The sequence below is a fragment of the Marmota flaviventris genome, chromosome 2 (assembly GCF_047511675.1).
Source record: "Marmota flaviventris isolate mMarFla1 chromosome 2, mMarFla1.hap1, whole genome shotgun sequence".
Classification (NCBI taxonomy): domain Eukaryota; kingdom Metazoa; phylum Chordata; class Mammalia; order Rodentia; family Sciuridae; genus Marmota; species Marmota flaviventris.
Window position 1 is genome coordinate 89,847,938 of NC_092499.1, and position 26,868 is coordinate 89,874,805.

The window sequence follows — 26,868 nt, forward strand, 5'->3', positions numbered from 1 at the left end:
ATTTCATAGGTTCATTAGCAGGTGGGAGAGGTTCTGTGACTAAGAGCCACTGGCTGATTGTAAACTACTGCAATTTATTAAATTGCCAGCAATGCTTGAAGAAAGCATGAAAAGGAAAGATATTTTCCCTTAAATTCATACAAAATGAAATGCAAAAACAAAATAAAACTCAATACAAGCTGGGCACAGAGGTGCACATCTGTAATTCCAGTGACTAGGGAGGCTAAGGAATAAGAATTTCAAGTTTGAGGCCAGCTTTAGCAACTTAGCAAGACCCTGTCTCAAAAAACAAACAAACAAACAAAAAAAACAACCCCAAAAGAGGGCTAGTGATGTAACCCAGGGGTAAAAGCCCTCACCTGAGTTAAATCCCCAGTATAAAAAATCAAGGCTGAGGCAGGAGGATCACAAGTTCAAAACTATCCTCAGCAACTTAGCAAGACCATCTCTCAAAATAAAAGATAAAAAAGGGCTAGAAATGTGGCTCAGTGGATAAGTGCCCTTGGGTCCAATGGGGGGGGGGGGGGGCGGCTGGGAAAACCAACCCTAAGTCAACAGAGTAAAGCTGGCTGGCTATTGTTAACATTCAGGAATACACCCTAAAGCCCTGTGGACTTTTTTCCTACATACACATTATCCACTGAGGAGGATCTTCATTCACATTCAGAAATCCTTTTGTTACCCAAATAAATAGGCACTGGCATGGTAAGAAGGCATATTTAAAATAAAAATGACCAGGTGGATATTCTCATTTTCTCTTTTACTCAGACACATAAATATGAAACACTATAAGCAAATATAGCAACCTCTAAATGGCAAGTACTTTACTGTGATTGCTTAACAATCTAAGATAAAATGGTATTTCTTTTTAACTCACCATTTCAAAATCAAAATAAGAATTTTTGTAATTTCTATTAACCTTACCTGTTCTGAAAATCAGCAACCATGTCCCGTCTCTCTGAGATCTTGGATGAGCCATCAAGCCTCATGTAGGTATGCTTCCTGTAAACCATATATTCCTATCAACCAAGAGAAAAGGATATAGTAAGTCTGATGCAAACTACTGCATTATAATTCTCACAAACATCTACCCACCTTCTACTTCATCCATACACTTACCGAATGTAAGTCATTATATCCAGTATGGGGAGAAAGCAATCCCCAAAGCACAAGAAATTAATTGTATATGAGTTTACTGCCATTATATGGGAATCAAGAACAAACTGCACCCTCAAATTCAACATGGAACCTAATTTTATTCCTACAGATTTCAGTAGACTTTACTAAGAAAAAAATTTCCAAGTGAAAAACAAAAACAACCCTCAAAATGAAATACCCAGGGGCTGGGGATATAGCTCAGTTGGTAGTGTGCTTGTCTAGTGAAAGAATTCCCCACGCAAAGACACTTCGCCGGGAGAATTCCAATTTTATTGCAAAAAGCAGTGTGCTTATATAGAACTAAGGGGGAGATGATAGGGCTTAGATAAATGGCAGGCAACCCGTTTATTGGCAAGTTCTTTCAGATATCAGCTCCGGAGCCCAGGAATTAGTTCTCATTGGGGCTAAGGTTCCCCGCCAGCGAGATTTGAAATTGGCGCCGGCGGGAGAGTTCACACGGGTGGGAACTTTTCGCGCCACTGCAGAAAAGAAGAAGGTAGGAAGAAGAGGTGCTTAGGCGCCATGTTGGGGTTTTTTCTCTGGGGTATGGCTGCCGTTTATACTTTTCCCAACATCTAGCACATACAAAGCAGTGGATTCAACCCCAGCACCACAAAAGGAAAAAAAAAAAAAAGAAGAAATACCCAAATCAAAATGGCATTCAGTTACCAACCAGATGTTTTTCATAGATAGGAACATATACTGTTTTCTTTCAGTGATTAAGGTTCACACTAGAAATTGAAGAAGACAGCAGAAATCCCATGTTCATGGAGAGGCAGAATTAATATTGTTAAAATGGCCTTACTAACAAAAGCAATATACAGATTCAATGTAATCTCCATTAAAATACCAATGGCATTCTTCACAAACTAGAAAAAACACTCCCAAAATTTATTTGGAATAAAAGACCCAGAATAGCCAAAGCAATTCTAAGCCAAAAAAGCAATGTGGGAGGCATCACAATATCTGACTTCCAATTATACTACAGAGCTATAGCAACAAAAACTGCATGGTACTGACATAAAACATAGACCAATAGAACAATGGCATAGAATAGAAGACACAGAAACAAACTGTTTATCTGTAGTCATCTGATCCTTCACAAAGGTGCTAAAAACCTCTACTGGAGAAAGAACAGCCTTTTAAACAAATGATGCTGGAAAAACTTGTTATCTTTATGTGGAAGAATGAAACTAGACCCTTACCTCTCACCCTACACCAACATCAACTCAAAATGGATCAGAGACCTAGGAATTGGGCTGGGGATGTGGCTCAAGCGGTAGCGCGCTCGCCTGGCATGCGTGCGGCCCGGGTTCAATCCTCAGCACCACATACAAACAGAGATGTTGTGTCTGCCGAAAACTAAAAAATAAATGTTAAAATTCTCTTTCTCTCTCTCTCACTCTCTCTCTCTTTAAAAAAAAAAAAGACCTAGGAATTAAGACCACAAAGTATGCGACTCCTAGAAGAGTCAACAATGTTCTTAATAGGACCCCTAACACTCAAGGAATAATGCCAGGAGTTAGTAAATAAGATGGCATCAAATTAAAAAGCTTCTGCACAGCAAAGGAAACAATTAGGAATGTAAAGACAGAACCTATAGGATGGGAAAAAAATCTTTGCTAGCTATTCTTCTGACAAAAGATTATAGTTTTGTGATTTCTTTATTCTAGATATTAAATACCAAAAACCGAATAACCCTATTAATAAGGGGCAAATGAAAAATAAAGTTTTCAAAAGAAGAAATACAAATGGCCAATAAATAAAATATATGAAAATACATTAAATAAAAATATATGAAAAATGGACAACATCATCAGCAATCAGGGAAATGCAAATCAAAACTACACTGAAATTTTATCTCATACCACTCAGAATGGAAACCATCAAGAATACAAATAATAATAAATGCTGCAGAGGATATGAAGAAAAAGGAACACTTTTACACTGTTTGTGAGATTATAAATTTGTACAGTCACTATTGAAATCAATATGGAAGTTCCTCGAAAGACTAGCAAGGAAATACCATATGACCCAGCTATACCACTCCTTGGTATTTATTCTCAAGTATTAAAGTTATCATACTATATTGATACATGCATACCCATGTTTATAGCAGCACAACCCACCATAGCCAAACTTTGGAACCACCTTAGATGGTATTGTAACAGTATATGTACACAAAGGATAAAGAAAATGTGATATACACACACATACACACATACAACAGAGTTTTATTCAGCCACAAATTTTAAAAATCTTGTTATTTGGATGGATCTAGAGAGCAATATGTTAAGTGAAATAAGCAAAATTCAGGTCAAGGATCATGTTTTCTATCATAGGTTGAAGCCAGAAAGAAACAAAGAAAAGAGGGTGGTGGGAGGGGGTAGGATCTCCTGAAAACCAACAGGAAATCAGTAGAGGAAAGAGACAAGTGGACAGGAGGTTGGGAGGGAGAGGAGGAAGTGCTAGGGAGTGATAGTGGCCAAACTGTTTTGTTATATTGTGTGCATGTATGAATATGTAACAACAAATCCCACCATTATGTACAACGATAATGCACCAATTAAAAAAAAAAAAAGATTCACATTATAGTGCCCACAACAACCCCACACAAGCAAATCCTGGCTGACCAACGTTTTTGAATTTATAGCCTCCTTATCAGAGCGGAACAGAAAACAAGATAATTTCTTGTCTGGCAGAGAATCTTCTTGACATCATCTATAAAGAGGAGGGGGCTATGATTGTAGATCGGTGGTAGAGCGCTTGGTTAGCATGTATGAGGCACTGGGTCCAGTCCTCAGCACCACATAAAAATAAAGGTATTGTGTCAATCTACAACTAAAAAAAGAAAAGACTTCAAGAGATGCAGTGGACAGAATGTCTTCCTATTTTTAGAATTTGCAATTCCTCTTATAGATGATGTTCAAATGAACACTGATTTCCTCTTTGTGACCTTCTGGTTGCATTGGTAATATTATAAATAGTCCACTGTGGAAAAGCCAATGCCTATTTATAAGCAAAAACAAGAGACAGTTATAGTAGTCCTTCCTTATACATGATTTCAGTTACCTGTGGTAAACCACTGCCTGTAAATATTAAATGGAAAATTCCAGAAATAAACAATTTATATGTTATGAATAACTTGTACTATAGTTTACTGTTGTAATTATTCCATTTTATTACTAGCTCTTGTTAATCTTACTAATTTATAAACTATCAAGTATGTACAGGCAAAAAATATGTATGGTATTTGATAAGATTAGGCACAAGATGAGGTTCTTAGAATGAATGTATCCTCCACAGATATGGGGGAGACTGTCCTATCTAAAGGCCCCCCCTTATCTAGAGGATACTTTAATCTATTTTAAAAAACTAAGCAAGTTTTTAAAAATTAGAGCATCATAATTATACATAATAACTGGGTTCATTTTGACAAAATCATACATGCAAGAAATTTGATTTAAATTCCCATTCCCCTCCTTTCCTTCCCTCCTCCCTCTCTACTAAACTTTTTCTCTTCAACATATTATAAAGGTTGAATTCTCTTTGATAACTTTAAACATGAATACAATGTAATTTTGTTAAATTCATTATCTTCCCCCTTCCCTTCCTTCCTCCCTCCCTCTTAATTCTCCTTTTTCTGCTCTGATCTTCCCTCTATCTTTTTGCTATCTTATCTCTTCTCTGAGACTAAATATTTCTACTTTTGGAAAATGGTTATATTAGTCTCTGGGCTCAAATATTCTTTTACTAATATTCTCATATGTATTTTTTTTTAATATTTATTTTTTAGTTTTCGGCGGACACAACATCTTTGTTTGTATGTGGTGCTGAGGATCGAACCCAGGCCGCACACATGCCAGGCGAGCGCGCTACCGCTTGAGCCACATCCCCAGCCCCTCATATGTATTTTTGACATAAGGTTACTGAAGTTTGGTATGGCTAGTGCAGTGTATGTGGCAGCCTATTAAGAGCAAATGATGTTCAACATCTCTAGCAATTAGAGAAATGCAAATTAAAACTACACTTGAGATTTAATCTCACTCCACTCAGAAAAAGTGTTGGTGAGGATGTAGAGAAAAGGATACACTAATACATTGCTGGTGGGACTGCAAATTGGTGCAATCACTCTGTAAAGCAGAATGGAGATTCCTCAGAAAACTTGAAATCAAACTACCATTTGGCCCAGCTATCCACTATCCCACTCCTCAGTTTATACCCAAAGTACTTAAAATCAACGTACTACAGGGACACAGCCACATCAATGTTTATAGCAGCTCAATTCACAACAGCTAAGCTATGGGACCAACCTAGGTACCCTTTAACAGATGAATGGATAAAGAAATATGGTATATACACAATGGAATATTACTCAACCATAAAAAAGAATGACTTTATGACATTTCCTGGAAAATGGATGATCTGGAGACTATTATATGCAAAGCAAAATAAGCCAATCCCCCAAAACCACAGGTCAGATGTTCTCTCTGATATGTGGATGCTAACACACAACAAGAGGAGGTGAAAAAAGAATAGAAGTTCAGTAGATTAGACAAAGGAGAATGAGGAAGGGAGGGGAGACAGGAAATAGAAGACAGTGGAATGAATCTGACTTAACTTTCCTATGTGCACATATGAATATACCACAATAATATCCACATCATGAGGGTGGATAGTAGGGGATAGGAAAAGTAGCAGAATACAACAGTCACTAATATGCCATTATGTAAAAATGTGAGTATGTAACCGATGTGATTCTGCAATTTGTATTTGGGGTAAAAATGGGAGTTCATAACCCAATTGAGTCAAATGTATGAAAGATGATATGTCATGAGCTTTGTAATGTTTTGAACAACCAATAAAATAAATAAATAAATAAATAAAAATAATATCCACATCATATATAACCACAGACTAGGATCCTAATTAGAATAAGATGCACTCCATGTTTGTATAAATATCTCAAAATACACTCTAGTGTTATATATAACTAAAAATAACAACAAAGAGCAAATGATTGTAAAGAACTTGACGGAGGTCTTGGGCTAGGGTATCATTGAGGTGAAGCTGGTCAACCAACTACATTAGGGCACTGAGGCACATATATTTCACTGTGTTTTATGGTGTTTGTTTGTTTTAACTATTTTTTTCCCCTGTCTTGGGGTAGTTCCCTAATGGCTCTGATAATCAAATAGGGACAGAAAACATTCAACCAAAGTAAAATTTCAAGGTTACACTTAGTGGTAAAAGCCCTACAATTGGACTGGATTAATGGTAGATGAGAAGGAATTCAGGATAGAAGATGAAAACAGTAGCATCCCACAAATTTACAACTAACAAAAAAAATTAGTAAATGAACATGCAAAAATCTGTTAAAAGCTGGACAGGGGAATATCTAATTTTCATACTATAGAAAAACACCTCAAAGACAGCTCATAAGAAGCCCACTCATACCTTGGCAGCTAATCCAATCAGGAAATGCTGCAATCCAAGACAACAAAATAAACAGACTATACCAGGACAGTTTACAGAGTCATCCATCCCACAAATTTAAATCTAACAAAAAAAGGTTGGCTTTTTTAAGTACTGGGGATTAAACCCAGGGCCTCAACAGAGTAGACAAGTGTTCTGCCACTTAGCTACATCTCAAGATCTTTCCAAAAATTTCATTTTGATATACAACAAAAAATTTATTTTAATCTCTGCTACATGGCCCAGACTGGCCTTGAACTTGAAACCCTCTTTTCTCAGCCTCTTCAGTAGTTGGAATTACAAGTGTGTATACCTGTGCCTAGCCCACACAAGCACTCTTTTGCCTTTTAAACCAGAACTTCTAAACTCATGAAAGCACTAATAATAAATTTCTTTAAAAAAATTTGGAGGGTACTTGGGATTAAAACCAGGGTGCTCTACACAGAAGTACATCCACAGTCCTTTTTATTTTTTTATATTGAGATACCGTTTTCCTAAGTCTTGGAGGCCATCCTCAAAGTTGTGATCTTCTTGCTAGAATGGCTAAGATTATACCACCTGGCTTCTTGTAAATCTTGCTGCTCACATACTCAATATTTCAAGGTTAGCAAAACACCAGGGACATTAATCCTAGACCAACCCTGATTACAGAAAGCCTCTTACAGAGGCAGCAGAAGTGAATCTTTCGTTTTTACTACTTCAAAACTTAGCTCTTAGAAGGGGAGAAATGGGATTTCAGAAGGCTTTAGATGAGTTAAGATCCTACTTCAGCAAACAGCTTCAAGATATTAAGTAAATGGACATGTAAAAATCTGTTAAAAGCTGGACAGGGAAATATCTAATTTTCATACTATAGAAAAACACCTCAAAGACAAAAGACTATGCTAAAAAAGCAATACAATGATTTTTTTTTGGAGGGGGGGAGGCACTAAGGATTAAACCAGGGGCACTTTACCATTGAGCCACATCACTAGTTCTTTTATTTTTATCCTGAGACAGTGTCTCACTAAATTACCCAGGATTCGCTAAATTGCTGAGGCTGGCTTTGGAGTTGCAATCTGCTTGCCTCAGCCTCTTGAGTTGCTGGGATTACACCACGCCTAGCTTCTAATGCTTCTTTTATTCACCAATTCTGAACATTCCAAAGTGACTCCAGTGTCTTTCTAAAATTCCAAGCTGTTTAGCAAAAGATAATACAGTCAAATGCTTATTTGGAAAGAAATTCTTAATTCCTTCCAAGTGTTAATTTCAAGAACTGTACCCACTTCCATTCTTAGTTTTTACATAACCTTTTTCATATTATATGAAAGAAATCTTAATATTTGAGTATACAATTCAATTCTATACAGTTAAAATCCTCTAACAAATGATTTTATAGTATTCATAGCACATTTGAAAATTATAAAAATCTACCTCAAAAAACTATCAACACTCACCAATTGCAACACCAAAAGATTTTCCTAAAATCTGTTGTTAGACCCTTCCTTACTATATTCTTTTCAAACCCTGCAGCTGAGATTCAGTTAATCAAAAACTTTTGCTGAATTTTGCAGCCTAGGTATGGCTTAAAAATGGTACAACCATTCCCATTTATCCTTCAATTCCCTATAGTACACTCTTTTATCTGAGGACTACTGTGGATGATTAAATTTAACATTTACGAGGTTTGTAGTACTTGTGCATTAAAGCACTTCTGAGCATTAAGGAGGATTTATGGGACAAAAAAAAAAAAAAAAGACACCAAAATTTTTTAGATTTTTATTTTATTTATTTATTTTTAAATATTTATTTTTTAGTTTTCGGTGGAAACAACATCTTTATTTTATTTTTAAGCAGTGCTGAAGATCGAACCCAGTGCCCCGGCACGCCAGGCAAGCGCATTACCGAATGAGCCTCACCCCCAGCCCTTATTTTATTTTTTGCAATGCTGGAGATTGAGCCCAGGATCTTGTGCATGCTAGGTAAGCACCCTACACCAAGTCACACCCTCAGCTCTCAATTATCACCCAATTCTATACACAAGGAACTTTGTAGAAATCAAGGATATTCCACCTATATCCATTATTGGCATTTAGTAAAGGATAACCAATTAGTATGATTAAGTTTCCTGAAGCCTCTAAAAGCAAGCAGAATTCCTTCTGCTCCATTTAAGGCAGCAGCAGAATAGAACCAAAATGTATAATTTCCTTTCCTATAGCTTTAAAGTTCTCTCCTTTGATTAAACAGATATGAACATCAGTACTCACAAATAGACTACTATGGATCAATAATTATGAACCAAAGTGAATGCTACTTGAACTAATAAAATGTAGTGTTTAGCATTTAGGAAGTATTGAGAACTATACAGTTTTAATAGGCATTGTTTTAATTTTAAAATTACTTTAAAAAAGAAAATTTAAAAAAAGAAAAAAATTAACAAAAATAATTACTGAAGAAGTAAAAGGCATTATTGATAACATGTACTATTGGCATTTGAGTAGTGATTCTTAAATAGGATTAAAAATACATAAGCTGGGATCTATGCTGGTGATTCTGATTTTGTGGGAGGACTGGGGCCCATACTGATTTATTTTGTTAGAATTGCTATTATCAGGAAGACAAAAGATAACAAATGCTGATGAGGTTGTTGAAAAATGGAATCCTTGTACATTGCTGGTGGGAATATAAATTAGTGCAGCCATCATGGAAAACAGAATAGAAGTACCATATTATCTGAGATGCCCACTTCTGGGTATACAGTCAAAGGAAATGAAATTATTATCTCAAAGAGATAATTGTACCCCCATGTTCACTGCAGAATTATTTGTTACAGTCAAGAAATGTTCATCAACAGAGGAATGGATAAAGAAAATGTGCTATGTGTATGTAAGTATTACACATATGTAATATTATTCAGTTTAAAAATAAGAAGGAAATCCTGCTATTTATGACAACATGTATAAATCTCAAGGATGTTATACAAAAGTAAACCTATTAAGTCAAATTCATGAAAGCAGAGAATAGAAAGGTAGGTATTAGGGACTGGAGCTATGTTGGGCAACAGTTCAGTTATGCAGGACAAAAAAGTTCTGAAGATCTAATGCATAGCACAGTAACTACATATAGTTAATAATACTGTATTGCATGCTTAAAATTTGGTAAGAGTCCATTTCTAAATGTTCTCATAACATACAAAATTATAACTACATAGGTGATGAATATATTAATTAGCTTGACTACAGCAATGATTTCACAATGCATATGTGTATTAAAATATGTTATGGAGCTGGGCATGGTGGCGCATGCCTGTAATCCCAGTGGCTTAGGAGGCCGAGACAGGAGGATTATGAGTTCAAAGCCAGACTCAGCAACTCAGCAAGGCCCTAAACAACACAGCAAGACCTTGTCATTAAATAAAATTCAAAAAAGGGTTGGGGATGTGGCTCAGTAGTTAAGCATCCCCTGGGTTCCAATCCCCAGTACAAAAAAAAAAAAAAAAAAAAAAAAGTGGTCCAAAGTGGTGTCTTGGCACGTGGCCTTTAATCTCAGTGACTGAGATGGTTGATGCAGGAGGATCACAAGTTCAAGGCCAGCATCAACAACTTAGCAAAGCCCTAAGCAACTTAATGAGACCCTGCCCCAGCACCCCCCAAAAAATAGGGCTGGGGACATAGCTAAATGGTAAGGTAAAGCACTCCTGGGCTCAATACTCAGTATCAAAAACAAACAAACAACAACAACAACAAAATTATGCTGTCCACATTAAATACACACAATTTTTATTTAGCAACTATACCTCATTTAAAGTTGGCCATTTCAAAGTTGATACCAATAGACACCACATACCAGCAGTTGAGACACTATAGAAGGAAAGCAGGGCAGGGTCCCTTTGATCCTTCTTATACAATATGGCCCAATATCTAAAGTTTGTCAAAAATGCAGGATAGAGGGACACACCCTATGAACAGTGAACCACAATCTGTATTTTAATAATGTATGACTTGCAAGTCACAAACTGTTGTAGAACATATGCTATTTTTAAAGCATGGGGACTAAAAAATACACTATTTATAAAGTAAGATTCTTATAAAGAATCCTTCTAACATATAAAATAGAGAAGCATTACTATTCTGGTTGACAAAGAAGGGAGGAAAGTTCAAGGACCCATCTGCTTAATCTTTACCTGTCCTTTGCGTACCACATCCCATTAGTTTAAAAACCACTGTTTCTTTTCTCTCCTTAATATGTTTTTAGTTGTAGTTGGACACAATACCTTTATTTTATTTATTTATTTTCATGTGGTGCTGAGGATTGAACCCAGTGCTTCACATGCGCTAGGCAAGCGCTCTACCACTGAGCTTCAACCCCAGCTGAAAACTACTGTTTTTTAAAAAACATTTATTTTTAGTTATAGGTGGACACCAATACCTTTATTTTATTTTTATGTGGTGCTGAGGATCGAACCCAGCGCCTCATGCATGCTAGGTGATCACTCTACCCCTTGAGCCACAACTCCAGCCCTGAAAACCACTGTTTTTAATGCAAGAAGATATTTCAGTTCTGGATCATATCCACAAGTCCTACTTGTTAAGCAGTAATATGTAGATGTGTCAACATAACTCAAGATAGTTTTATAAATGATTTTTCACCACTTTAAGGTATAAATAAAAACAAATATACATGCACTCTGTAGTATAATATAAAGGGACTAGGCTCACTTGAGTAGCAGTGATAATTATGGCATTTACTAAATATTCACTAATAATATTCACTAAGTTATAGTCACTGTTTTATGTACTTTATCTGGTTTAGCTTATCTAATCCTAAGATAATCTTTAAAGTAGTATTATTATCCCATTTTTCAGATGTTAAGTAAGGTCTCTAAAGCAAAACTAGGGAGTAGACCAAGAACTGGAACTCAAGTGGACTGAATCCAGAGCCCTCAGCTTAATCCTTCTATTGCTTCCCAAATGAAAAGAATGTTCACCACTACTGGGGGCGGGGGGGTGGGGGAAGAGGTGGAGGGAATCCCACTAATACTAAATTTCTTATTACATTCTATCCACAAGACCTAGCCATTATCATCAGAAAAATTAAACACTTGGAAAAATAAAGGCAAATGTTGACACACCCCTATTATCAACCTTCTATTCTGAAACTTCTATTTCACAGTTGTCTTTGAAGTTCATTCTAACCCAATTTCACTTTCATAAAACAATCTGAGAAAAGAACCAAGGATAATCAACAAACCTTTAGACCTGGGTTAACTTTAATTTTCTTGGACATGCTTTCCATCTTTGGGGTATAACACCAGGAAAAAGTTAGGCTTTTCTCCATGGGCATCACAATTTCTTTGCAGTCCAACCAAATAGCACCAAGAGAATGAAATATGACGGCCACACTTCTCTATGTAATAGAGAGAGCCCTTCACAGCATGTTCCTATCACAAGGCCTTCCTGGGCCCATCATAATCTGCCTTCAACCTACTTAACATGTTTCCTTTTCTCCTAGACCATACATTCTAGTATCACTGGGCTACTTCCCTCAAATGTCTTGTACCTTTGGGTCTTTTTGCCTTTTTATACTAGGCTTCTTTTGTCTTAAATTCCCTTCCTCCCTAATGGTTAATATTCCGTTTAAGTTCAGATATCACAGTCTATATGAAACTTTTCTCAATAGTGACCCTGATAGAATATAAAATAAATGTATCCCCTTTTGCTGTTCTTAACTTTGTCAATGCTTCACTTGGGCACTAATATTAAGGTTCATCTGATGATCATTTCTGTATGTATGTGTTTCCTTGAAGTCAAAGACAGGTTTAACTGACCTTCACATCTGCTTTACTCACGGGCTGGGGATATAGCTCAGTTGGTAGAGTGCTTGCCTTGCATGCACAAGGCCCTGGGTTCAATCCCCAGCACTACCCAAAACAAACAAACAAACAAAAAGCTTTACTCATGGGTGCCATAGGATGAGAGGAAGAACTCTACAAATACTGTGATAGTAAGCTGACAAATTTCCCTCTTTCATTCTTAAGATCTTATGAAAATTCCAGTTCACAGCAACCCAATTTGCTTTTCATTTTATGGGGGCAGTTTTGGAATATTTAGCTTCCCAGTATTTCAAATGTCACCATTTATTATGGACTATTTACTTTTAAACTCTATGATGTACTATTGGAAGATTTGTCTGGGTTTCAGTACTTAATAATAATCACACTACACATAGCATCAGTTGGCTGACCCTTTCCAAGTACTTCTGTATTGCATTAAAAAAAAAAAAGACCATATGGCTTATTTCCTTAAAATACAGACTTAGTTGCTTGATGCAACAAGAATAAATTTCAAAAGAGGAAACCCAGAGATAAGGTAAGTCATGTGTAAGCACTTTGCAACTATTGGATATGGAAGGGGTCCCCAACTATGATATACCGGTCAGGAGAAAAAGAGTTTTGCCCATGTCTGTACCATCATCCCAATGCACAGGGATTATGTCTATTTCCATAGTACTCTGAATAGGCAGACACCACAGGGGACTCAGTAAGCATAAAATAAATCTACTAACATATAACATTTAATGATCTACCACATCTTTATACTTTTTTAGAAAAATATTTATTTGTTTTTAGTTATAGGTGGACACAATATCTTTATTTTATTTTTATATGGTACTGAGGATTGAGCCCTATGCCTCACGCATGCTTGGCAAGCGCTCTACCTCTGAGCTACAACCCCAGCCCCTCTACCATGTTTAACTTATACCTACTGCAAACTAAAAATTCTTGATCCTAGAAATTAAGTGATCACTTTTTTTTTTTTTTTGTGGTGCTGGAGATTGAACCCAGGCCTTTGTGCATCTGAGAGGCAAGCACTCTACTTACTGAGCTATATCCCCAGCCCAGCAATCACCCTTTTGACAATCCTCTAATCCAGAATATTTAGAAGTCATGGGAAAGAATAAGACATTCCTGAATAAAGAATTCTATTTGAAAGAAGTTCTGATATTTACACAAGCAATTTCAATTAATTTCATATTTGTACCCAAGGGAAAAAGAACACTATCATTCTCTTTAGAAAATACTAAGCAAATACTAAAGTGCCTAGAACTAATTTTTCTTACAGAATGGAAACCAAGCATGTGAATCTTTACTGCCATCTATTTCTGCTGAGTTCCAGAAATAAAGAGATGGTCAGCTAAGGCTAACTAACAAAAAACAATAACATGGGGAAAAAATGCCAAATAAAAGAGAAATGCTAACATGTTCCACAGCTACACAACAAAACTTCGATGCTTCCATGTGAGTTTCTAACTCCTACTCTATTGGAAACTTTTCTATCCCTCTTTGTATGGTATAAGATGTCAATGGAAAAAAAAAAAAAAGAGAGACTCCTATAAAAACCAAAACAATCAACATACTCTGAAATATAAATGGAGACATAATCATGCATTATACCAACATTCACAATATGTTTACATTTCAAAAAATGATTAGACATAGAAGAACACTGTAGCCATTATAATTCCATGCTCACAAAACAAATTCTACTGAGAACTAGTTTCTTGGAATATAGAATGTGGTTCATTTGAATGAAAAACATTAATACAAATGAACAAAAAAAGAATACATTTTCATAAAAGAATATAACATTGAAGAAACAACATTAGTAAAATATAGTACTAGGAAAACTAGAGAACACTTCCATTTCAGTTTTGGAAACATACTAACAGTTGCAACATTCTCTGGCTTCAACATAGATGTGGGCTGTACATATGGTTAAGGAATGTCAGCAGTTGTAAAATTCATGCTTTAAATTGCTTTTCCCTTAGAATTCCTCATAGAGAGATGCATTTACATTTAAGAAGGTTCTCACAAGATGCCTTGTTTGCAAATCCTATAAACTATGTCCTACTCCCTCAAGTAAATACTGGATTAGATAGAAGTGACCTATGGGTGGGGCTTTACAGCATACTTCCTGAACAAAACTCATCATACTTTAAAGTATTTTACTTTAGTAATATTTAATAAGTACCTACAAGTGTGCAATACACAGAATGACAAATAAAAATGTAGGGCTAAATTAAACTACCTATATTCACCTTCATCTGACAGAGCTAGCTTATTTATGGGTTGCTGCCCAGATTCCCTTAGAAATTCCCTTTAATACAAATGAACTTTCAAGACTCTCTACTGATAATGCCTTGGAAAAAAAAGATCATCACCTCCCTTACTAAATCTGCATGTAGCATTATTGATTTTTCGTAATTCTTAGCATCTGAAGAACACTACTTTACCTGTACTGTCCCTGACTCTTAAGGACAAGACAAGTGTACTTTACCTAAAAAAGGCATCAGTGTAGGAAAATTGTTTTGGTTGTTGGCATCACTGGGTTTGAACAGAACATTAGAGATGCAGGCAGCCCTTTTATTTTGGATTGCTGCTGTCAGTACCTTTAACATAGTCAAAATTTATATCAAACATAATGGTTTAAATACTTATGACTTATAGCTTATTAGCATTATTTTCAATCTTCAAAAATAGGTGATCTATTCTAAACACAAACCAGAAAGTTTGTCTTATCAATGGCATTCAAGGGGCTAAACATTATTATGAAACCTAAGACTTGGTGATTAAACTGACTTCAAATAGCACATATGTCTCTCTCTCTTTTTTTTTTTTAATATTTATTTTTTAGTTTTCAGCAGACACAACATCTTTGTTTGTATGTGGTGCTAAGGATCGAACCCAGGCCGCACGCATGCCAGGCGAGCGCGCTACTGCTTGAGCCACGTCCCCAGCCCCGCACATATGTCTCTTGCACAAAGAAGTTACTAAATTAATAAAAGGAGCCTGACACCCAATTTGGATAAACTCACTGTAAAATTCAATAAATCAATCTTGGCTTCCCAAGATCCTAAAAACCTTCCTTACAGGTACCTTTGTTCCTTTTGCACTTCTACGGTCCCTATACCCTTATTCATAGACAGGGATGTCATGGTCCAATTTCCATTTACTGGAATATAAAGCCTTACAAATATTATACTCAAGGAAAAACATAAAAGCATTTATATACTCCTCACAACTAGGCACTTTAGCCTCTCCAACATTCTTGTATAAAGACTTAATCTAGTGGTTTATGATTATTTATTCTCATTCTCACTCTCCTATTTCTATATCCATGATCTCCTCTATTAAGGCAGAAAGAGTGAGAACCTGAATGTGAAAATAATTAAAGGAAAAAAAACCCCTGCTTTCCTGTAAATATTTTTCACCACTAATCCAGTGGTTGTGAATCCTGGATGTATATTATAATCACTTCAGGAAATTTTAAATATCCTGATGCCCAAGTTACATTCCAAACTTCCTAAATAAGAATCTCTGGAGTTGAGATCAGATGTCAGCATTTTTTAAAAGCTTACTAGGTAACTGCAATATGTAGTCAAGAATCATTCCATTAATTAAGGTTGAATACTGGCTCTCTGGTTTTCTATATAGAAAAACTAATCCCAATCTTGTGGGCTTTTTGTTTTTTTATTCAATAGAAGAGATAGAAGCCAGGGTTGCTCAACCACTGAGCCGCATTTCCAGTTCTTTATTTTTTTAGAGATAGAGTCTTGCTAAGCTGCTGAGGCTGCCTTTGAACTTGTGATTTTTTTGCTGTAGCCTTTCCAAGTTGTTGGGATCACGGGTGTGCGCCATAGTGCCCAGCTCCCAATCTTGGTTTCCATACAGAATTTTAAGAAACTTTTCAAAGATTCCTGGGCTGTGAATTGCTTTAATATTGGGGAATTTCACCAGGTATGGTGGCACATAACTGTGATACCAGCAATTTGGGAATTTGGGGCAGAAGATTGCAACTGTAAGACCAGCCTCAGTAACTCAGCAAGACCATGTCTCAAAAAAATAATAAAAAGGACTGGGATATAGTTAGCTCAGTGGTAAAATGCTGTTGGGATCAATCACTAGTATGCACCCTACCCTCCCAGTCAAAAGGGGAAAAATTAGAGAATTTTGTCCCTTGGAAAAGGATGTTTTACTTTGGCTGTAAGGAAGGAGATAGAAGAATTTTTTTTGCATACTCTCCATCTGCCAGGAGCTGGTTCTGTTCCCTATGTTGACTAAAAGCACAGAAAGAAATTTGGGGGTTCTCATTAAATAGGATTAATACTAGTCATGAATATCTGATTCCGCCAATGTAAATGCCAAGGAAGCTTAGGCCCCCAAGATTCCTTCTCCTACCTCCAGCAGATCTATCATCCTGGTCATCTGGGAGTAGATAAGGACCCTATGTCCTTGAGATTTGAGCCGAGTCAGCAGGACATCAAGGGCATATAGTTTTCCACTGTCAGTGATGAGGCTCTCCTTGCCTGGGGAGAAGAAAAAGGAGGAGGGGACAAACTATTTAATTGAAGCAACAAAAATCACTCACTGCAAAGCTGTATGCAGGCAAAATTATTATATCCAGGATACCTTTTATCATGAGAACAGGAAAATGCATCTGAAGAAGAGTGCAAAGTCCTGTTAAATCATGACTCCAGGAGTACTCGACATTCTAAAGAGGTAGGTATAGACTTTCTCTCAGCTGACAGCTCCCAATCAGACAATTCCCAATTAGTTCTGTTGTTAAGTGTTTATGTTCTGAATAAGGAACATGATGTCTGAATTTTGAGAAGCTTCAATTGATTTCTTTGTCTGCTGCAAAGAAATCTGGAAGTTTCTCTGTTCCACATTCTTATGCAGGGGACACCAGGTTCATGTGGGCATCTATGAGTGATGTCTATGTCATACCTGCTATAAAGTAAACTGAAAAATCTGTTTTTTTTTCTTTGACTATCTCCAGATAGGTTTCTATTAGTTCTGTTGTTAAGTGTTTATGTCCTGAATAAGGAACATGAGAATATATAGGAAAAACGGCTGTTCCTGCCTTCTCTTGGAGAAATATAAACACTAAGAAATGCAAACACACATATCCACACTTGACCTTTCATTAAAATTTTTTATTGTTCTGCAGTGCTGGGGATCAAGTTCAGTACACTGTGCATGCCAGGCACATGCTCTATGACTGAATTACGTCCTCAGGCCATTGAGGTTTTTGTTTTGTTGTTAAAACCTGACTAACCAACAAAACAACAACAACAACACAAAATCAACCACCAAAACTCCCTCTTCTGATGATTTCAAAAGGCTGGCTAGTAAATGTCGTTAACCCAAGATATAATTCAATAAAGACATAAGGGCTTGTTCAGCTTTTAGAAGGACTGGTTCTCGATTTCTGTGAAATGAAGTTGCTTTCACTTGCTAACGTGCATTTTTTCCTTTCCTCTTCCCATAAGAAATGCATTCAGCCACAGAACTTTAAAGAACACTTGGAACTCACAAATTTTCATCTCATCCATTCAGTATCATTCAACTCCCATCATATTTCAGGAAGCAGAGTTTCCTGTTTGCAGACTGGTCCATAAACATGCCCTGAACAATTGCTGCCATTAGAGGATAAAAGAAGAAGCTTGAGAGGTTGGATAAGAGTACATATGGAAGTGGCTCGGGGACACAAAAAGGATGGAGATCATACATTGAAAACTAACAACTGGGGCTGGGGATGTGGCTCAAGTGGTAGCATTCTCGCCTGGCATGCGCGGGGCGCTGGGTTCGATCCTCAACACCACATAAAAATAAAATAAAGATATTGTATCCACCTAAAACTAAAAAATAAACATTAAAAAAGTAAAAAAAAAAACTAACTGAAAGTCAAGGAGAAAATTATAAAGGAAATTGCTTTGTGCATCCTTAGTATCTGGGTTTAAACCCATGAATTTTTTTTTTTTTTTTAGATTTTTTGTTGTTGTTAGACCTTTATTTTATTTATTTATATGTGGTGCTGAGAATTGAACCCAGTTCCTCACACATGCCAGGCAAGTGCTCTACTGCTGAGCCCCAGCCCCAACCCTGAACGTATGGATTTTTTTTTTCCCAGAACTAAAGAGGCTGACTATTGAGAGTAGTCCAAGAGTTCTCAACTGTCATTCTCGCCACTATTTGCCAAGTGCATAATTATTGTCTAAACCGAATAAGAACGGATGTGCTGATAGCACCATAACAAATCATCAGACCCTGTTTATGCTACAAAGCTATGGGTTCTGGATGTTTACTCCTCTGTGCCACAGGCTGCCTTTTCCCACCTTCGGAATACTGCCAGGTCACATCTCTCCCTTCCCAATCCTTCCCTGTCTTTGTGACATACACCTTTTTTTCAGCTTCTTTGTTTGGTCTTGTTTAGATTATTGAAATGCTCTTCATTTTGTTGTCTTAACAGCACAAACGACTACAGCTGGGACAGAAGAGACTATTAAGCCCCCTCCATGACACCAAACAAGGAGGCCTGTATAAATTCCAAGTCTGATCAGGCAGCAACATAGTTCTGTTAACAACTTGAAATTTTCTTTCTATCATAATTACCCTTTTTTAACTAGATTGCTAGGGGTATCTCAATTTTGATTGTTCCTAAATAATCCCCAATGAGCTACCTACCAATCTGCTTCAGATATTATGTTCTTTTTGTTCTCATTAAAAGCACAAGAAGTCTAAATGTGTGTGTGTATTCTTTTTCTGGGATTACAGGTGTGCATGACCATGTCTAGCAAGCCCATGTGTATAAGTGTGTATGGTGGGGGGGACTAGGGATTTAATTTAACCCACTGAACTACATTCCCAACCCTTCTTATTTTGAGACAAGTTGCTTAGCCTAGTTAAGTTGCTGAGGCTGGCCTCAAATTCGTGATCCTTCTCTACCAGGCTCCCAAATCATTAGGATTACAAGATGCATAACCATGCCTGGCAAGCACACATATTTTAAGCCACTGAATGAGTGGGCAAGCTTAGCTCTCCAGATTTCTGCAGTCTACTTATCTACTATTTCCATATATACTCCCCCAGCATAAATATTAAAGTGTGGGCATCTATGAGTGATGTCTATGTCATACCTGCTATAAAGTAAACTGAAAAATCTGTTTTCTTTTTTCTTTGACTATCTCCAGATAGGTTTCTATTAGTTCTGTTGTTAAGTGTTTATGTCCTGAATAAGGAACATGATGTCTGAATTTTGAGAAGCTTCAATTGATTTCAAAATCATGATTAAATGGTTTTCACGCATTCCACTTTCTACATTGACTGCTAACCAGAATGACCTGATGCGAAGATCAGAAACACTCAGGAATGAAGATGTGCATACACTTACAAGGATAAACTCTGATGCACCCCCGAAAAAGTAAGAAATGGTGTCTATTGCCAGCTTATTATTATGGGAGTGGGGGAGGCAGAAATGTTTGGACTGGACTTCTTTGGACTGGCCTGAAGGAAAAAGCCTAAGAAAAAAATAGCAGCAAGGGCTTAAAAATGAGAAAACCTTAGATTCTCTGGTAAGTGTGCTAGGCAGGGAAAATCAGTCTCAAGTATTTGTCCTAGTAAAGAATGTAGAAAAAAACAAACTTCTTTTTCTGCATATGCTGTTGTCTTCTGTGTCTGGCATACATCACCCGATTTTGAGGAGCTACCAAAAGTCGCACTGGACAAGAGCACCACCTGTTGCTAAGCAGGGCACAGAGCCAGGAGGAGCACAATTCCATAGAAATCGGAATGATTCTGCCAAGTCAAACCAAGGCCCAGCCTGTTCTTTAAAACAGGAGCTCAATGTTGAAACAGATGTATCCTACCCTTATAATCTCTCCTATAATGCTACTGTTATTTTCATTTAGATTTAGGTTCGTACTTTCCACAGTTTACAATACTATTCAGAGACAAAACGAAACAAAACAAAAAAATGTAGCCAGTGACAGTAAAATTAGGGTAACAGATTAAATAATCTCTGTTTTCCAATGAAGGGAGCCTTCTGAAAGGATCTTATATCCACCTGGTGAAGCATGGGGAAGCAATCAAGGTGAGAAACCCAGGAGATTTTGGTTCAGTCTCTCCAAGGAATGTAAAAGAACCAACACTTCCCAGTGTAACAAAAAATGTGAAAGTATAAAGAAAAGAGAGATAAAATACAGGTTCCAGTGACACCCGCCTCCGCGCCCACCACTGGCCCAGAGAGTCTACAGAGCACAATGGGGTCAGTGAGGAGCTGGTTGGTTCTCACAGTAAACAGCCAGTGAGGCTGGTGCTTTTTATCGATGCAAAAAGAACTCAGACACTTCCTGCTATTTAAACAAGGTCCATTTTTCTTTCAAAGAACAGGAAAAGCCACAAGAGATTCCCACAGCGCCAGCAATAAGCCTTCTAACTCCTGTACTGGGAACTAAGAAACCAGAATGAAGAAGAAATAAGGTGCTATCCTGCTTATTTTGATACCTGCACTCACCTCCTGCCTAGGCTTTCTACACTTGGGCTTTCCCCTGATTTCCAAACAATATACATCCACCATATTCATGTGTTCTAAATCAGTTCTGAGTATGCAACAGTGCTTTAAATTTTTTTTTTTTTAATTTGAACAAAATACCTTTATTTTATTGTTATGTGGTGCTGAGGATCGAACCCAGGGCCCTACTGTGCTAGGAGAGTATTCTACCACTGAGCCACAACCCCAGCCCAGCAATAGTGCTTTTACATATCAAAAAAGGCATCTTCCAGTCAGAGCTTCAACAAATTACAAGAAGCCTTGACACAAAGCCCCTTGACACTTGTAATAAAGTGGAATAAATGGAAAAACCAGGCCTTCAGCACTGGAATCCAATAACTTTTAGAAATAACAGATGTTCCCTTTTGAATGTTTAACTCTAGTTTACTTCCATTTCATGTCAGTAAGATGAATATACTCAAGATATCAGAGAATTAGAACAACCATAACTAATACCGTAGCTCCAAGTTCATACGCCAGTATGCCAGCAGGTGTAAGTAAAGATTATGAGCATTATAAGTTGAACACAGAGATTATGAACTCTCTTTATGTTCAACTTCCTTACAAGTAGTCTCACCAAAGCAAAGATGAAAACCTAGTTTCCTCTCAACCCCTGACCTTGACCCTAGGGGGTCTGGGAATCTGCTAGAATTTTGGCACAAAACACGCTGTTTTTCCTTTTGTTATCATTCAGATCTCTAGTGTTCCGTGCAGGACACTGTTTATGCTACTTAAATGAGGCTTTCTGGGAGTGACGACATTCTCATTCATTCAACTGGCAATGACATAGACAAATGAATTCATTCTACCTGAATCCTTTCCTCCTACCATGCTTCCCCCACTCTTTTTTCCCGTCCCCCCTGCTGTACTGGGGATGGAACCCATGGCTTTGTGCATGCTGGGCAAATTCTCTACTATTGTGCTTCATTCCAGTTCCACTCACTCACTCCCCCCCTCCCCAAAGAGTAGCATTCCTCTCTCCTAAGAAAACATTTATCTCTCCAAGTCTTAAAGAATTAGTATTTTCACTTAAAAATTACTAAGAACTAAAAATGAGATAGAAACCTCAATAACTCTGCAAAACCACCACAGGGAATATCTCATGTATCCTCCTTTTGCTAAAGCTGAGAACACATTCCAAGAGAATGTATAACTCACCTGGAATCCTGATGAAAGACCAACCATTCTGGGGCCTGATGCTCCACAGTCCTCCGGCTGGCTCTGGGAAGAACTGAGATCGTCGATTTAGCCAGTCTGCAGCCAGTTCAGGGGCCCCATTCAACAAACACTGCTTGGCTGCCAGACTCCCTCCTTCCTTTAGAACTCGCCTCTCATATTCTGCACTTCGGTCATTGCAATAAGAATCCAATGGCACTGCGGTGACCTGCAAAGATTCACACAAGACAGCTTTCACATTTTTCATACACATTAAGTTTTTGGGACTCTGAAACCAGACTGATATGGAAAATTCTTAGGCTGACAGTTTTAAATACCCTGTACTGACAAATTAAGCGTCCCAGATACTGACTTAATGAGCTTCTCCAGATTAAAAGGCCAACTCTAGTAACATGAATCTGCAAACAAAATAAAGATATACGTCCCATCATTCCACCACCTCCATTCATTGCTAGATTATGTTCCTGGTAAAGTGCTACTAGTGATACACATCATGGCGATACCTAAAAGACAGCTGGAGCTAGTCATCATTAAAGAACTAGAAGAGTATTGGCCTGGCACATCTGGAGCCATCTTTAATGCTCCAGTAGCAAAATTCCCAAGTTTATCAATACTTCTTTCTGTTTCTCTGACCAATTTTCTCACTGTCAAACCTAATGGAAGATAAAAGAAACTTTCTTTCAAGCTATAAGCTAGGAAAGAGGGGGTCAATGGGGTGAAGATTCATGGCCTGGCTAAGTAAGAGACTGCACAATTCTTATCAAAAGGTGTTTTATTTATTTATTTATTTATTTTTTAAATATTTTTTTATTTTTTGGCAGATACAACATCGTAGTTTGTATGTGGTGCTGAGGATTGAACCCAGGTCGCACGCATGCCAGGCGAGCACGCTACCGCTTGAGCCACATCCCCAGCCCCTCAAAAGGTGTTTTAAATGTAGATTATTTGGCCTGGTGCAGTGGTGCATGCCTGTAATCCCAGTGGTTCAGGAGGCTGGAGCAAGAGGATCAAGAGTTCAAAGCCAGCCTCAGAAACTTAGCAAGGCCCTTAGAAACTCAGCAAGATCCTGTTTCTAAATAAACCATAAAAAAGGGCTGGGGATATGGCTCAATGGTTAAGTGCCCCTGGTTTTATTGCCTGGTAACAATAACAACAATAAAAAAGGTGCAGCCCAACAACAGTATGATGCCACCCTAATAAAATAGTGGTATATTCAGATGGCTGTGGCATCATCTGATAAGGAGCCTACTGAAAATGACAAAGCTACCTCTTGTCAAAATGTAGAGGCCAAGAATGATTAATAATGCTAAAGCCTATTACAAGCAATGAATTGGTCACAAGAACCTTGGAGCTAGACTGAGACACAGAGAAACTGGGCATAAGGAATAAGGGCAAGAATATGAAAGAAAACAAGAACATAAAGCATTGACTGTAACTCTTATTACTTCTTAGAAGTAGGCTATTAACTATTCTATTTTTACATCAATGGATTTATGAGAGCAACAGTTCTGAAGTTTTTGCATGCATAAGCAGTTGAGTGGGAATGTATCAAAAGTGAGCATTTTAATATAGAAGGCCTGGTCTAGGTTTTTAATACACCCCAGATTATCAAGCTACGCCTTGAAAAATACTGCATTGGGGTACATAAACAATCAGGTACATAAATGAACCTGTAGCTGTAAGTGTTTCTACTGGGAACAAGAAGGTATCAAGATCAGAGAAAGAACATCATTTACCAATAATCAGACAATAACCTCTCTGGGGGCGGATGAAGTGAAATGGAGTTTGCTAGGGAACAGTGCCATCTATAGTCCATATGCAAAATTACAAAGTGCCATTGCAAATGGGGCTCAGAATTCTAAAATCCACCCAGGTTCACTAAAGAAATAACTTTATCCAGACAGTCCTAGGAGATCACACCACTTATATCTATCCAGAGCTTGTTTTCTTGACTCCAATGTATGTGCCTTCCCATTGATACTTGAGCTTAGGAAAATAAAAGACTGAAATACATAGCACAAGCATAAAAATTAGATCTCTCCTCCCTGTTATTGTTTGCCCTCGTAAGACCCCAGGAAGTCTCTGAGCCAGAGTAGACATTCTCCATGTAGGATGTGAGTCCCATAACCTCATGATTCATAATACCTATACTTCAATAAAAACAGCTAAAGTAGGGCTAGGGTTGAAGCTCAGTGGTAGAGTGCTTGCCTAGGTGCTAAGTTCAATCCTCGTCACCTCATATAAATAAGTAAAATAAAGGTATTGTGTCCATGTACAACTGAAAATATTTAAAACAACAAAAACAGCTAAAGTAGTAGTGGCCTGGACATCAGAAATATGATCAGCTTTATATATTTCCAACAGCATGCATACTCTTGAAGTAAAGCATACTTGGTCTTTTCTAATGAGAGACTGATAATGAGCAATTGTACATTCAATGACAATTGCTTTTCTTTTTTATAAAAAGCAGAACTCACCTGGGAACTATACATAAAGATTTGGGGCCAATACTCTTAAAAGAAAAATTAAGAGCTAGAAACTCAGGATGAATAGGTAGAGAACAGTGAGAAAGGATGCTTTCTGCTGAGGACTCACTTCTAAGCACTTTTTTTTTTTAACTTGTCCTTTTTTTAGATATACATGACAGTAGAGTATATTTTGACATACCCACATAGAGTACAACTTATTCTAATTGGGATCCCATTCTTGTGGTTGTACATGATGTGGAGTTTCACTGTTGGTGTATTCATATATGAACATAGGAAAGTTTTGTCTAATTCATTCTACTGTCTAGGTACTCTTTTTAGGGAGGGGAGGGTCGTGGGGATTTAACTCAGGGGCACTTGTCCACTGAGCTACATCCCCAGCCCCCAACCCTTTTTTTTTTTTTTTAAATTTAGAGACAGGGTCTCACTGAGTTGTTTAGTGCCTTGCTTTTTGCTGAGACTGACTTTGAACTCGCGATCCTCTTGTCTAAGACTACTGAGCCGCTGGGATTACAGGCATGTGCCATCGTACCTGGCTAGGCACTCTTAATAGTTTAAAAACAAAACAACCTTTTCCACTTATGAACTTTCACCTAGTTTTTCAATTTCCACTTTGCTGATATCCTTCCAAGACCAGGGCTGAAAGCAATAGTGAAATATTTTTTAATGTTTTGATAAGCTTCTTTGGCTAGGAACCTTGGATCAAGATATATGCAGAATCACAGATGTCATGTTCTAAGTAGTAAGGAGTGTACTTGTGGGGTCCTAAAGAGGGCAAAAAAAATCCTTTTCTGCTTAGAATCAATCCCACTTCCAAGTCAGCTCCATTCTAGACAGCTTTCACCCATTCTGCTAACCCTAAATGGCCTTCCTGATGGCCCAGGTTGAAGCTTCAAAGGAAATAATTTTCTCTCATCCCACCACAGATGGGATGAAAATTCATAGAAGAGCTGGAAAATGGTGGCACATGCCTATAATGGTAGCTACTCCAGAAGTTGAGGCAAGAGTATCAGACGTTCAAGGCCAGACTACTTGGCAACTTAGCAAGATCCTGTCTCAGAGTAAAATAAAAAGGGCTGGGGATGTAGCTTCGTGGTAGAATACTTGCCTAGCATGTGCAAAGCCCTGGGTTGAATTCCTAGTATCTTAGGAAAGAAGAAGAAAAAAAGATAACACAAGATAATTAAAATATGTCATGATAAATCATCATTCACTCTAAGACTGATCTGAAGGTGATAACTACATATATGTACATGTAACATTCAGACACGCTTAGAATTCTTACTATCTTCATAATCTTGATGTAATTACTGCCATTTTCAGGTTCAGCACAGGCTATATGATAAAACTTTACAAAGATGAGAGGGTCTCAGGAGGAAAGGAGGGTGCTGGGGAGTAGCTTTTCAGAAAAACGAGTAGTTGGTTATAGAACATAGGAGGATTCAGTAGTAATGAAGAATTTAAAAAAAAAAAAAATTAACCTTTTTTTAGTTGTAGATGGAAATGAAACCTTTCTTTTATTTTTATGTGGTGCTGAAGATCGAACCCAGTGCCTCACACATGCTAAGCAAGTGTTCTACCACTGAGCCACAACCCCAGCCCAGTAACAAAGAATTTTTATGTCCGTAAATGCAACTACAGGTCAAAATAGTTCATTTTTATTGGCTCTATAAAATATTGGGAATGTGAGAAATAAAGCCTTGATATCCGTCTCCCAGAAATCTAAACTTCCTCTACTAGGAAGAACAAAACCAGAAGTGTATCTCCAGCAATTAGAGAAATGCAAATCAAAACAACTCTGAGATTCCATCTCACTCCAGTCAGAATGGCAATGATCAAGAATACAAGCACTAGTAAGTGTTGGCAAGGGTGTGTGGAAAAAAGATACACTCATTGATGGTGGGACTGCAAAACTGGTGCAACCACTATGGAAAGCAGTATGGAGATTCCTCAGAAAACTTGGAATGAACCACCATTTGGCCCAGCTATCCCACTCCTTGGTTTATACCCAAAAGACTTAAAATCAAGATACTATGGTGACATAGCCACAATAATATTTATAGTAGCTAAATTCCCAATAGTTAAACTATGGAACCATCCTAGATGCCCTTCAACAGATGAATGGATAAAGAAAATGTGGTACATATATACAATGGAATATTACTCAGCTTTAAAGAAGAATTAAATTATGGCATTTTGCTGGT

The 26,868-nt window shown here is 37.4% G+C and overlaps 1 protein-coding gene across 3 annotated transcripts in view; it reads right to left on the reverse strand.

Annotated features, from left to right (window-relative positions):
• Positions 1 to 26,868, reverse strand: part of Ino80 (INO80 complex ATPase subunit) — a 129,949-nt gene that overhangs the window by 25,118 nt on the left and 77,963 nt on the right. For all 3 annotated transcript variants that reach the window (XM_071608095.1, XM_027925365.2, XM_027925358.2), the window contains exons 26-28: positions 22,161 to 22,386; positions 16,850 to 16,977; positions 925 to 1,019 (exon numbers count right to left, since the gene is read on the reverse strand). In XM_071608095.1, coding sequence (XP_071464196.1) covers positions 925 to 1,019; positions 16,850 to 16,977; positions 22,161 to 22,386 — 449 coding nt within the window. The remainder of the gene's footprint in view (positions 1 to 924; positions 1,020 to 16,849; positions 16,978 to 22,160; positions 22,387 to 26,868) is intronic.